Raw genomic sequence first — 14,330 nt, 5'->3', positions numbered from 1 at the left:
ATTCCATCCAAAAGCATCGGAGCACACATTCCTTTCAAGTGCACGTAGAACGTTCTCCAGGACAGACCGCGTGCTAGGACACACACCAATTCTCAATGACTTTCCAAGGACAGAAATCATAGCAAGCATCTTTACTGAACAAAATGATTAAAACTAGAATGACAAGGAGAAACCTGGGAATAACAATCGGAGACTCGGCAATATGCTATTAACAACCAATAGATCAATCAACAAAGATATCAAAGAGGAAATCAAAATACACCTTGAGACAAATGCAAATAAAAGCTCAACATCCCAAAATCTGTAGTAAGCAGCAAAAGCAGTGAGAGGGGGTTTGGGGTGCTACGGCCTAGCCCAAGACAGAAGAGTAATCTCAAATAAACACTCTAACTTCACATCTAGAGCAACTGCGAAGAGAAGAGTAAAGAAGCCCAAGTTAGGAGAAGAAAGGAAATTATAAAGATCTAGAGAAAGTAAATTGAGACAAAAAGCAGAAATCACCAACGAAGACAGAAGCTGGTTCTTTGGAAAGAAAAGCAAAACGGATGAACCTTGAGCCGGACGTGTGAGAGAGAAACAGAAAAGGCCAAAATGAGTAAAACCAGAAACGAAACAGGGGAAGTTACAACCGATACCGCAGAAACATGAAGTCATGAGGGAAAGACTGTGAACAATTATCACCAACAAACAGGACAATGGAACAGAAATAACCCAATTCCTAGAAACACACAATCTTTCAAGACCAGCTCACGAAGGAGCAGCAAATCTGAACAGACCGACCACCAGTAACAAAATCGAGTCGGCAATCAAAAACCTCCCAGCAACCAAGAGAGCAAGTCCAGGTGGCTTCACAGGTGAATTCTACTGCACATTTAAAGAGGGTTTTGGTGTCCTCCAAATTATCCTAAAAGATTAAAGATAAATGTGTACTTCCAAACTCACTCTATTGGGCCAGCGTTACCCAGACACCAAAACCAAAGGCATGAAAAGGCATCCATCCATCCACACAGACCCCAATCCTGGAAGAAACACAGCTGCACAAATCTTCAACAAGATGTTAAATTCATCAAATTCAAAAATACACTTAAAAAATCATAACTATGACAAAGTGGGATTTATTCCAGGGCTGCAAGGATGTCTTAATAGCCACAAATTAATCAACTTGATATACCACATAAGCAAAACAAAAGATAAAAATCAAGTAATCATTGTGATATGCAAAAAAAATCATTTGAAAAAACAATACCGATTTATGGCAAAAACTCTCAACAAAGTGGGCATAAGGGAAAACACCTCAGCACAACAGAGGCCGTCATGTGTCACAATCCCACAGCTAAGATGACAACCGTAAGAAGCTGCGGCTCTCCCTCTGAGATCAGAGACAAGACAAGGATGCCCACGTGTGCCACTTTTATTCATAGTATTAGAAGTCCTAGCCACAGCAATCAGACAAGAAAAAAATATATAATAAAAGACGTCCAAATTGGAAAGGAAGAAGGAAGACTGTTACTTATTGCAGAAGACATAATACTGTATATAGAAAACTGCAATGATTCCACCAAAAAGTTACTGGAACTAATGCACAAATTCATTAAATTTGCAGGGTATGAAGTTAATATACAGACATTTATTGTACTTCTATATACTAATAACTAAATATCAGATTTAAAATAGATGGATGAAAGACTTGACTGCAAGACCTGAAACCGAAAAACTCCTAGACAAAAACATAGGCCATAAGCTTTTTGACATTGGTCTTAGCAATATTTTATGGATCTGTTTCCTCCAGCAAGGGCAACAAAAGCAAAAATAAACAAATGGGACTATGTCAAACAGAAAAGATTTTGCACAGGAAAGGAAACTGTCAACAAAAAGAAAAGGTAATCTACTGAAAGGGAAAAGATATTTACAAATGCTTTATCTGATAAAGGGTTATTATCCAAAACAGACAAAGAACTCATAAAAATAAATTTAGGAAAAAACAATCACATTAAAAAAAGGGGCAGGGGACGGGAACAGACATTTTTCCAGAGGATGTGCAGACGCCAACAGGCCCCGAGGAGAAGCCCAGCATCACCGGTTCCCAGGGAGACGACCACCAAAACCACCTGCGACACCCCTGCCCTGCCGGAACGGCTGTGGCTGGGGAGGCTCATCGAAGGGTGGTACCTGCCGTACTGAACTTTGCCCTTTCTCTCATGTCGTCGGTCAACCTTCTAAATGTAACAGGTGCTATGTGTGTGTCTCCGTCTTCAAATTCTATGATGAGAACACACCTGTCCCTTGCATCAGGCTTCTTGTCTCGGTAGGTGGCTCTCAGATTCCTCGACCATGACCCCCAGAAACACTGAGACCCCATGGGAAGACAGGCCGCCCCTGAGCAAAGGTTTCAGGGACCGCGTTTGCTGTCGCACCTGCAGTGTCTTCTGAGAGCGTCTGCTCCGTCATATTTTATTTCCCTGAAACTAATGCCGGCGGCAGCGTGCAAAATGGATTTCACAACTGGTCAGCGGGCTACAACCCGCACGGGAAACATCGCTGAGCGTTTGCAGGACTCTCGTGCTGCCCCATTGACTGAAGCACAGAGTCCTGGAACCCACAGGGCTGTTCCCCCGCCCCACACATGACGCAACTGTGGACTGAGGGGGAGGGGCCGGGAAGTGGAGAGAGGGTGACTCAGCGAATCTGGGTGGGGGAGGGGGGAGCCGAGGGACACATTCGGAAATTATTCTATTCTATGTTGACACACTTTTAAAAAAATCGCTGTTGAAAACTGGGAACATGGCCACCTACACAGAATGACATTCTGTGCTGAATTTTACTCACCACAGAGAACATGAGAGAACAGGTTTTACTGTGTGTTGATTTGTGGCCATGGAATCAAATAACAGACATAACAGATGCAAAGTACACAGACAATTCAAAGCCTCAAAGACTCGCCAGTCTCCTAAGGACTGATACATATAAAACATTTTGGAAGCGTGTGTTCCTATTAATGAATCAAGATCAGTGAAAACAGTACCCTTTATTTGGTGTTTGAACTAACTGTCATTTTTTAAACAGAGTACAAATGCATAATTATTACAAGACGCTCCTTACCTTTTGGAACCAAATTCCTAAAAATATCTTTACAAAGTTAAATAAAATTTGGTTCCAGGATAAACTTCATTTAAAGCAAACTTATTCATAACTTTTTTATAAACTACATACGGATTTGGTTTATTTGTAGTTTCACTAAAATTTAGACCTGCTCTACGGATAAATCATGCCCTAAAGAGGTTATCCTCAGTAAAATAAAATGTAAAAAAAACATGCAATACCATCTACTGTCCTACCATATTTTCTGTAAGCAAGATTATTTGCTTACAAATGTAAGTTAATTAGTGTAGGTGGTCACGGCTTCCGTTACGTTTTGGAACCAGCTCTTAAAAGCAGTCTTCCACACTCACTCTCACAAACACACGCCAGTAACAGATGAGGGTTGCGATGCTTTGGAAGTTCAAACCGGAGTCAGCCGTCAGCAAACCTGAGTCATGTGTGGGTCTCTACCCTTACTTGACCCACAGCCCTTGCTCGCAGAGGGCCCTGCCTGACCTTTCTCTAGCGTCACCCCGCGCAAAGGCAAGGCAGACCTGCGGTGAGAGTGAGGACCAGCTCTGCTCGCCAGCATTTTCCCGGACACGTGCCGGTGGAGTCACAGTGCCCCCTGACGCCCGATGCTCCAGCGGCTTTCCATGCAGGGATTCGCGCAGGGATTCGCGCAGGGACCCGGAGTGTGCACACTGGCACGTGATTGGTGGGACGCGCGCACTGTGCCCGCGGGAGGGGGTAGCTCCCTCCCGCTCCCTCCTGCCCCCGAGGAGCCCCCACCGCACCGGCCCCCTTACCCAAAGAGTGCGCCGCGGTGGTCTTGGAGCTGAAGAAGCGGCCCAGGCCCAGGTCCCCGAGCTTCACCACGCCCGTGGCCGTGATGAACACGTTCGCCGGCTTGATGTCTGCGCGCGCGGGGGAGCCGTCGGGGAAAGGGGAGGTCAGTGTGGCTGTTCTCAAGGACTGAAAACCACTTTTCACGGTGGAATTTAAAATAAAGCACACCCTGAAAATAAGTCTGATTGAATTTCGAAGCAATTACGTTACTTCGCGTGATTTTTATCTCTCTCGGTATTTCTGCGCTCTCCGTCCTCTGAGAGACCAACAATCATTAACGCAGCGCAGTGAACACCACGACTTAGTTCCTTTCACATTTTTGTTTCCCGTTTCCAGGGAAACTCTGGGGGAACTCAAAGAACAAAATAAATTTGTGTCTTTTTCACATCAATTTCAAATAAAATATCTTACTAAGTATTAATGTTTTATATATTTGCATGAAACAGAAAAATCATAACTCTATAGACATATAATTTATGTAGACAGCCTTAGAAATCTTAAATGCTCAAATAAATAGTAAGTAAATTAGATAACATTTTCCGTGCCCCCAAATCAAAGTCAGTTTCTCAGTGAGGTAACCTTCACATTATGCCCAACAATTCGACAATAACCACGAGTATATTGAAGGCTGATGCTGAGAATTAAAGATCTAAGCAGCCATAATATACAGTTTATTTAGCTTAAAAAAAACCCCAAACTTCCTTATGTTTTCCTGCATCTGTTTTTCTTTCTTTACCTCCCAAATCCCTAAGACGCTCAGAAGAGTCGAGCAAAAAAAAATAACCAGTTCTCATTCTTATCGGAAACCAAGGAGGGCTGGACTCATGGGCGCATCATCCCAGTAAACCTGTGACGCGGAGGCAGGCCACGGGAGGGGGCGCGCTGCCGCGCCGCGCGGGAGCGCGCCCGCGCTCACCTCTGTGCATGACCCGGCGGGAGTGCATGTGCTCCAGCGCGCTGCACAGCTGCACGAAGTACTTCCAGACGGTCCTCTCCGGGATCAGCCGCTTCTGCTTCTTAAAGTGCTGGTGAAAAACGGGAAACAGACGTATAAGCACTACAACTCCTTAGGACCAGACTCTGACGTGCAAAAAGGGGTCAGTCAGAAAAACACCTACTTTATCTCCCTAAAACCAACCAAAGAGTCACTGGCCCTCCAGGGAACAATGATCCCAGGACTTTTACCAGACTTCACAGCCTCAACTACTCCCACTTGTACGGAAAGTGAGCACAGGCCAAAGATCACTGTCTCTGCCATGTCCGACTACTGCAAAACGTTACCATCTACGTAAGGTGGTCTCTTCTCCTAAAAGGAGGACGTCGAATTCCACGGGGGGAAACGCCAGAATACAACACGCCAGAAACCTGGAGGTATGTGTGCTCCTTAAAAGACAATTCTTCTGCTGACAGAGGTTTCACTACAGAACTCCTTCTAAATCAATAGCAAAGTCTCCTTGGTGACCTGAAATATCACTTAACTTATTAAGCGTTTAAAGGATTTAGGTAAAAAATCTTCGTACGTATTTCTGTTGCACGTGGTGAGTCAAACTTGCAGTCGGCTCCGAACAGATGAAATGGGACCGACCTCACGGGTGGGAAAAGCCACAGGTGGCTGTGCACACGCAGAGCGCCCTCGGCAGCGAGGGGGAGGGGCCGCCGCGCCGGGGGCGAACTGCCAACCAGCAGTGCGAGAAAGTCCACTTTCTGTATTTACTCTAATTCTACAGTTTAGAATTTACTCATAATATACGTCCCCTGGACGGGCCCGGGCCCCCGGCTCTTGCGTCCTGAACCCCACACCAGCCGAGGAGCACACCTGGCCCATCGCGCCGCACCCATCAGGAATGTGCCGCTGCAGTCCAAACAGAAGCGCAAAGGCGGCGAGCGTGCGCCTGGGGCGCCAGGTGCGCCGAAGCAGATGAGAGACGTGATCACGAGGCAGTGAGACCAGGGACATCACGAGACCAGGGACCAGGCGGCCGCCGGTGTCCACCCCTTCCCTGTGTCGGGCCCGAGGACAGATGTGACGACGGGCCTTTCATGCGGTGTGAGGCAAGATTCCTGCTTGGGAGTGCTGTCACACCTGTGTTAGACGTGCCACTGACACCAGCCACGGCCACCTGGTACGGCCGAGCCGACTGTGAGGCTGGGCGGGGGCGGGCTGCGGGACTGGCCTTGAACCCGCCGTGCCCTGGCCGGGCCTCGGCCTCCCTGCGGCCTGAGGCGGAGACTCTGGAGACGCCAAGGTGGTGCCGCCGTCGCCACCTCTGAGCGAGGCTCTAAGGCTCCACAGCCCCCGCTGCAACTAAAGCACATTGTCTCACTCAAAACTTGTGGTGTTTTACAGGAATGCCCTATCCTTCAAATCTCCGGGTAACAGGAACAAAGGAAGCAATAATGACAACGATGGTTAGACCTTCGAGACCCCCACAGGCCCGGTTAACACGATACATGGCCTCCTCGTGAGAAGACAGGTGAGTCAGAGGTCTTTGTCGTAAATTTGGACTCAGGTCAGACACCCACCAGCAGAAGGGGTGTTCCTTTCCCAGACAAACACCCCTCTGTCATCACAGCGCATTTTGAAGACGACAGTCTGCGGGGGTCACGTCAAAGGACTCAGTGCGCAGAGGCTGGGTGGCGGAGGAGACAGGGTGTTTCTGGAAGCGAAACTGACAGCTCCTAGTGCGATATTGATTGAATACTCCTCTTTCTACGGAAGCACGCATTCTCACCACCCTAAAAGGCACCAATATGTGCTCCACACCATTTCGGGAATTAGATAACCATGTAAAGCAGTTCCGTCCCAATCAGAATTTTGGTAAGCGATCCCAATTTGCAGCGTGTGAGAATTCTCCCTGTCGGGACTCCAGGTGAGATTCGTGCGTCTCAGCTCGCTCTGGCAGGTTCGAGGCAGAGCGGGGCTGGCAGCCGTGAGGCTGTGGAACACACTCATCGCGGGCGTCTGGTTTTATCAGGTGCTGCGATGAAATATTTCCACCCGAGCCTTGTAAGTTCGGAAAACCCGCTGAGCGCTCAGCTGCCTCCGCATTATAGTTCATAATAGATTTATCAACGGAATCTCTCTGTTCTCTGATCGTACAGGTTATTACCAGAAACTGAAAATATATTTCGTCTTACGACAGAAAATGTGGAACAGGTGAAGACTTTTCTGGGCGATGAAGCCTTCGAAAAACAGAACCTTCAATTATTTAGCCAACAAAGAGAATAAGTTCCTATAACGCCACAAAGTTCTCCCCCTAAAAACGCTGTCTTTTGAACACCGGGACGTTATTACCAAGGAAACAAAGTATGTTTTAAAGTCGTTGAAGAGCATATCGGGCCCATCCGTTACTGCAAGGGGGGCACCGCCGGCTGCCGCACCGATAGTGCTGAAAAGCTTCCGTGTCCCTAAAACCGGGAGAGCCGGCGCGTGGACACGCCGAAGACCTTCCCCTCCCGCATCCGAGCACCGGAGCCGTGTGCACGGAGTCCGGGACCTCGTGTCCTCTCGTCCGGTTACACCCGACCGCAGGGGCCGCCGGGAAGACACTTCGACACCCCTGACCAGGAGACCGCGGCGGGGCAGCACCGAGAAGAAGAGCAGCGAGACGTCGGCAGAGACCCACGCGGGAGGGAAGCCAGAGCGCCCCAACCTTCACCGTCTCCGCCGCCAGCCCCCCGCCCGGGCGCGCCCCTCGGTCTGGGCCCGCAGCGGGCCAGCACCGGCCTCAAACGCACGGGGCCGACAGCTCCCGGGGAACTGTCTCCCGCTTCCCCCAGGTAAGCGCGGCCGCAAACCTGTGTGCCGCCTTCCCGTGACGCTCGCGGAGCGACCACGGTCACCATGGTCACCAGAGTGTGTCAGCCGCGAGTCACCGAAATCCTTACGCTCCGCGCCGCTTCACCGCCGATTCACCGCCCAGCTGCTTTAGGAGCAGAGAAGCCCTGTGCGACCTCTGTCAGCAACACTGCGTGCTCCCTGTGACACACCTGCACACAGACATCGGTCCGTGTGGGCTCTCACAAGGGGGGCGCGCGCGTCACATACGGGGACCCCACATGCACAGCGCGGGGCTTACGGAGAGCGAGAGCGCCGCCGGTCGGCCGCCTCCAGCTTCGGAGCGGAGCCAGCAGACACGGGAACTTCCCACGCTCCGCGCCAGGGGCTGGGAGGGGGAGCGGGGTGTCAGGTGAGCTGCAGTCACAGAGTGGACAGGTGGCGCTCTGCTGGGAAGAGCTCGGGGCTCTACGGAGCCCGAGGGTCAGGAGGGCAAGAGACGTTTGATTCCCAGCACAGCCTCTAAGGCTGCGTAAGCGCAAATAAAACTCTGTCTGCAGGTGTAAGAAACCCCCCACCAAGAAGACGAACGAGATGTGTAAGTTACAACATGTTGCTCTTTTAGCCAATTTATCAAAGCTTATGGAAAGGAGAATCCTCACACCTCACCCCGAAACCCGCCCCCCCCCCCCCCCCCCGTCTGGGTGTGAAGCCCCCTCCCGTGGGGTGTGCGCTGGTGTGAGCAGGGAGGACGAGCGCCCTCGCACTGCGTCACCGTGCGTGGCCAGAAAGGACGCCGCCGCCGACGGAATGAGGTCCCGAACCAGCCGATTCCGGGTCTCCCAGGAGGGAGGCTGGTGCGGGCAGGCCGAAGCCAACCCCAGCTCACGCGTGTCTGAGCCTGGCCTCTTCCTGCCTCCTCGCCAGGTCCCCGTCACCAGACGCCCCCTCCACGTGGCCAGGGCGGAGCCGACGGCCCCGGGGAGGAACCCCACAGAGCGGGGCAGGCATCAGCCCGGCCCGACCCAAAGGGGGCGTCTGCGGAGAGCGGGGCGCACGCACACCGCGACTGCGCGGGCGCACCGAAGCCCGTCTGGCGCGAGGCTGCCCCCTGCAGAGCCCGGACCGCCGGTGATGACGAAGCACCCGACGACAGGTCCCGGGCTTCCTTGCCTGTCAAGGCCCACCTGGGAGCGATTTCCTCCGACCACAGCCGCGGGTTCTCCCCGTCACTAATTAGAGAAATACCGAGCGTTTCAACCGTACATCGCTTAATTATGTTTGTCAGCCGGCTCTAAACCGATTAATTATTCACTGGAAAGAGCTCTGATGCGAGGCTGTCCGCAGGTCTGCTGCTGGAAACCCGACGAGGAGCTGCGTGCGGCTGCGCTTCTGTCTTCTCCCCAGTCAGGCCGGAGACGGGAGGCGGGGCCGTGCCGCTGTGACGATCTACAGCGCGCCTCGCTGCAGAGGAACGAACGGATCACGTCCTCACGACTCCGGCACCTGCCGCTGCCCTGCCGCGGCCTCAGGTCCCGGCACGATCCTTCAGAGGAGAGGCTCCTGTGAGTGCCTCCTCCTGGCGTCCACTTTACGGAGGCCAGCTCGCAGCACTCACACCGGAGAGCAGGGACGGAAGTGCCCAGGGCTGCCCAGGGAGGGGAGGGCCCTCGTCTCAGATGGTGGTGCTCTCTCCGCATCTCTGCGGCTCCCGCGAGCTCGGGGCGGGGACCGCCGTGGGGCCCTGGGGCCGAGAAGTGTGCCAGGCGTAAAACCGTGCACTCGCACACACACACCAGCCCCTCGGCGCGCGGGAGGCCATCAGCCCGGCCCCGCCCTGGAAACGGGCCAGCAGAGCGGACGAGGTCCCCGGCCTCGGCGGAGCTGCGAGTCAGGAGTGACGTCCAGGCACCATCAGACAGGGACTCGACGATCCTGCCGCCTGGCTGCGTGACCCTGGGGGTCATGAGGCTTGGCCTGAGAGGGTGACGTCCGTGTGGAGAACTAAGTGACGCAGACCAGACTGTGTCACCCACAGGCAGCCCGAGGGTGGGGGTGGGGGGGGCCTCAGGGCAGACCCCTGCACGCAGGAGGCCCAGCCGCCCCAGAACCTGGGGGGAGAGGGGGTGCTGGCGTGCAGGAGGCAGGGGGGGGCCGAGGCTCTCTCGAGGGGCTATCTCCAGGCGCTCTCACGAGGGAGGACCGTGACACCTGCCCAGAGGCCTTGCCACTGCCTCGGCAAACAGATGGCACTCAGCATGAAACACGGACTCAGCATTCAGCATGAAACTCGGACCCTCCACAGGATGGAACCATACGGCCCCCGAGGGAGCCGGAAGAAGGGTCTTGCGATCCTCTCCGGGGGAGCCGCTTCGGAATTCCACCGACGCACATCAGGGTGCTCTGGAAGCTCGGAACGTGAGAATCAAGTCTTTTATCTTAGAAGTTTCCCAACTAGTCTTTTACACGGTAGGTCCCTTCAAAGCTTGGTCAGAGGCCCCCGGGGTCGTTGAAGAGCGTGGTCACCGATGCCACGTGGGCCGGGCCCTCCTTGTCACCACGCCCAGAATCCTGCAGTTCTGAGCCCGTCTCACTGTCGCCCCCGGGGTCGGGGTCGGCTGCTGAAAACTCCCCCCCCCCATGACATCGACGGAGGGCGAGACCTGCTCAAAGAAGGAGCTGGGCTCGCCACCACTGTGGATGGGAGACCACGGGCACAGCCCTCTCCTCTCCCGCTGGCCTGAGCGGGGCCTCTGCTGAGGGCGGAGGCGAGGTTCCCGCGAGGCAACCAGCCAGGTGCTCGTTTGCTCGGGTGGCAAAGGGACAGGTGCATCCCCCACAGTTCCCAGGAGCAAGGTCTCACCTGTGCGTGTGGAGCAGGGGCAGCGAAGGAAGAAAACCGGTCTGGACCAGAGCAGGGCTGCGCGACAGTGTAAGCCCCCAGTCACCAGTCGGCGGGGGGGCAAGGCGCGCAGCCAAGGCCGTCTGCTGCTTCTCTGAGGGTCCGGCAGGGTGTGCCCCCTTCCTTCCCCCGAGATTAGCTCTTGTTTCTGACGGGCTCGGCACACACAGTTTAGTTTTAGTCGTCTCTCCTGTGTGTCTCATAGCTGCTTGCTGACACCTCACCTTTGTGTATTTGCATTTCTTTTAAAAATTAGGACCGTAGTTTGGTGTGTGTGTGGATGTTTTTTTAAAATGGCCATTAACCCGCAAAGACATTTTGTCGGTGGCTGGCTGGCTGCGCCCGTGGTGGGAAGTCCCTAGAACGGAAAGTCAGACAACCGGTCGCAGAAGTGAGTCACACTCCCCGTGGGACCTCACACTCAGCCCGATGGCATTCTGTGATAACGAGAAACTAGCTTCCTTCTCTGCGGCGCTGCCACCGTTCACGAAGCAGCTCGAGGCCGTCTCCGCCCTGCAGGCGAGGACACTGCGCCTGGCACGAGGGATGCGACGGCAGAGTGCTGAGCGGCATGCTCCGAGCTCCCCGGGAGAGGAGGGCCCCGCCGCTGCTGGGGAGGCGGCCGGCACCCGGCTCAGGAACCCCGGGAGGCTTTGGAACGGGAGGCACGTGGCAGGTTCTCATCTGATCTTCAAAGGCGTCCTGTGATGCAAGTCTTTCAGGGCCACGAAAGGAAAACACGAGAGTTTGGCACGAGCCAGACCCAGGTTCCAGCGCCAGCTCCTTTGCCAACCAGCGACGGCACTCGAGTTCTCGCAGTGAGTGTCGGATCCGCCCCCCGGAACTCCCCCCCCACCCGCCCCCCCGCTAACCGGCTGGTGCGCAGGCGGCGCTCAGCGCCGTTTCTAAGTGCCCCGCAGGACGGTTCCACGTGGCAGAGACTGTCCCTCGTGCCCTGGGTCCTGCCGAGAGACCGAACGTGCCAGCAGACAATGGCCAGACCACGTACAAAACAGCTCTGAGCCGCCACCACCAGCAACCTGAGCAGGGCGGGCCGGCCTGCCACCCCCAGCAAACAGCCGGACGCCGGCCTGCTGCGTCCAGCCGGGGGGAGTCAGACGGCGGGCTGCAGGGACGGCCTGGGAAGCAAACCAATACCTTCGACAACAATCAGCCCCGTGTGGCCAGGACTTTTTCAGTAACTGACCGTTCTTCTCATTTTCGTCCCGGCTTCCAACTCGGGGCCGACCGGAGAAAGCGGAATGTGTGTCTCCAGCACATCCAACCCCAGGAGAAGCCCAGCTTCCGCTCCGAGGGACAGCAGACACTGGGGTGCACCCGCAGCCTCCTCTGTTCCACCGCCAAGGGGCCCCACTCCTCTGCCTGCCCGTGACTCCGCCCAGGTGCTAGTGACAGTGGCTGCCTTCCTTGCTCCGGGAAGCTCCAAATCAATGCCTTCGTTGAGTCACTTGGCTGGTTTTCTGTGACTTCCCCACTGTTCAGCTCATCTTCCAGCCAAATGCAGGTGACGCATCTCAGCCTCCCTTGCAGCTAGCTACATGCCCGGGACCAAGTTCTCGCCGGCGGGGTAAAGCTACCAGCCCTGAGCAGCAGCCTCCAGCCATGGGCCTGAAGACACAGCCAGCAGGGGCCCTCTGTCCCTTTGCACTGGGACAGTGGCTTGCTCCGCTGTGAACAGGCTCGGTGTCTGAGAATCCGACAGATCAGAGGGGCCGTATCGGCCCCAGAACTTTGTGTCACAAAGAAATACACGCAGGAGCAACAGCACAGCAGTAACTCCCACTCACACACATCTCCCTGTGAGGCCCCGTCCAAGCTCTCAATGAGCTTCAGGTCATTAATCAGTTAGAAAGCAGCTCCTATTACTATTCCGACTTCCGGAAAACGAGGCGCCCAGGAGCACGCTGCTGGAGGACGAGCCGTGTTTCGGCTGCTGTCACCTGAGGGTTTCTATGACTTGGGGCTCAGCTGAAACCCAACTTACATGATTGTCGAGGGGAAAAAAAAGTAACTGTGAAGTGGTCGCATCAGGGTTTGATATGCAAGACCCAAACACGTTGGTCTCCGAGGACACGCCCCCAGGAACGGCGGGGCTGCTGGGCGGTCTCTCCCGGCCCCGCCCTGCCCGAGTCCGGGGACAGAGGAACAGGCCGGTGGCCCGGAGAAGCCCGGCTGCCGAGGGCCGGCGTCGGCGCGCAGAAGGCAAGTCTCTCGGTCGGTTTCCAAGCCGGTTTCGGAGCGTCCGCGCATCCGGGGCGCGCGGCGTGGACTTCGCCAGGCACGGCAGCGCCATCATCGCGGCGGTTCCCGCCCCCGCCTGCCACTGACCGCCTGGTGCCGGGGCGGGGAACCGCGACGGGGCGTCCATTCAGAGAGTCCGCCGGCCTGGGTGCCCCGCGGACAGTCCTGTTGGAAGCAGTGCGCCCGCAGCTCGTTTTTCCGTTTCATTTTAGACCTTACCTTTATCATCCTGGACAGATCGCCAGCATCTGCTAACTCCAACACGATGTTTAACTCGTTATCTTCGATGAACGATGCATAATATTTAATTACATTTGGATGGTTGAGTTGCTACGGAGAAAAAAAAAGGCTATCAGAAAGTTTTCTCATTGTAAATTCTCAAGAGTTTCATAACTTAAGAATAAGTTTAGTTACTGGTTTCACTTTTCAGCTATAGAAATCAACAGGACAGTGCATTTTTCTTTCATCTTGTGAGTTTTAAAACAACTCTTCTAAGTTCTGAAAGTAAAACTAGGTATCAATTTTATTTTCATATCCTTTATTAGAAGGCCTATAGTAACTCATGCACTTAAAATCTTTTAAGTGTTGCTATGCCCAACAAACATATCCGTATATGCATATGAATGAACGCCATAACCAAGTCCTCAATTGCTAAAAATCACAGCATGTCCTTCAAAGCGAGAGCTGTCCTTCCGGGTCACTGAACGGTAGACACAGTTTTCCTTTTCCCTTCCATTTCGGTGTCAGAGCTGACCCGAGTATAACTGCATCCAGTGGTTAAAAGTTACAACCAACAAAATAACAACTGTAACAACCAGCACCTGTGATATTGCACCCAAATGCTGCTTTTACACCAGAGAACGTGAATATACTGAACTTATCCATGGGGTTGGTTCACAAAACCGCACTAAGAAAAATTTCACCACATAGAAATATATGAACCACTTCATATGCAATTAGGATCTTTTTGTACGATCTTTTTTTTTCAATCTTTAACCAAGTTAACACAGGACAAACAGTTTCTCAAAGAAAGTGATTCGAAAGTTATTCCAGAAGAGAGTGCCCCTGAGTTCCTGCTCCCCTTTCCACTCGCAGGCCCCCCCACGAGGTTTACACGTATTGTTAGGTAGTTACTCATGTCCTAGGAAGTGACTCCAACCGACAGAAGAGTCTGGAAGCACAGGTCGCCTCCATCTCACTTGTATCGTTCTGGACCGGTCTGACTCATTCATTCGAGGCCCAAACAAACACGGGTGGCACACAGAACACCAGGTCACCTCCAAAGTTAAAAATGCAAGTCACAGCACCCTCGACAGGCATGTCCCCAGAACAAAGGCAGGACGGGGCTGACACTTTGGTCATGTTCTGTGAGTGGGTGACACACCAAAAAGCTCGTTCTGACACGCTCCTACCTCCCCCTTTCTAAACCCGGAGAGAGACACAGAAACATCGTGAAAAACA

The 14,330-nt window shown here is 53.7% G+C and overlaps 1 protein-coding gene across 4 annotated transcripts in view; it reads right to left on the bottom strand.

Moving 5' to 3' along the window:
• The window catches only part of NEK7 (NIMA related kinase 7), a 66,539-nt gene that overhangs the window by 13,852 nt on the left and 38,357 nt on the right, over positions 1 to 14,330 (bottom strand). For 3 of the 4 annotated variants that reach the window (XM_028531235.2, XM_036016215.1, XM_036016214.1), the window contains 3 exons: positions 13,089 to 13,199; positions 4,844 to 4,952; positions 3,888 to 3,995 (listed from right to left, as the gene is read on the bottom strand). In XM_028531235.2, the coding sequence (XP_028387036.1) occupies positions 3,888 to 3,995; positions 4,844 to 4,952; positions 13,089 to 13,199 (328 nt within the window). The remainder of the gene's footprint in view (positions 1 to 3,887; positions 3,996 to 4,843; positions 4,953 to 13,088; positions 13,200 to 14,330) is intronic. The other variant, XM_036016216.1, reaches the window with a different exon arrangement.

Source organism: Phyllostomus discolor, chromosome 15 (genome assembly GCF_004126475.2).
Source record: "Phyllostomus discolor isolate MPI-MPIP mPhyDis1 chromosome 15, mPhyDis1.pri.v3, whole genome shotgun sequence".
NCBI lineage: Eukaryota > Metazoa > Chordata > Mammalia > Chiroptera > Phyllostomidae > Phyllostomus > Phyllostomus discolor.
The sequence above is the reverse complement of the archived record's forward strand: the minus strand, read 5'-3'. Positions and strand labels throughout refer to the sequence as shown.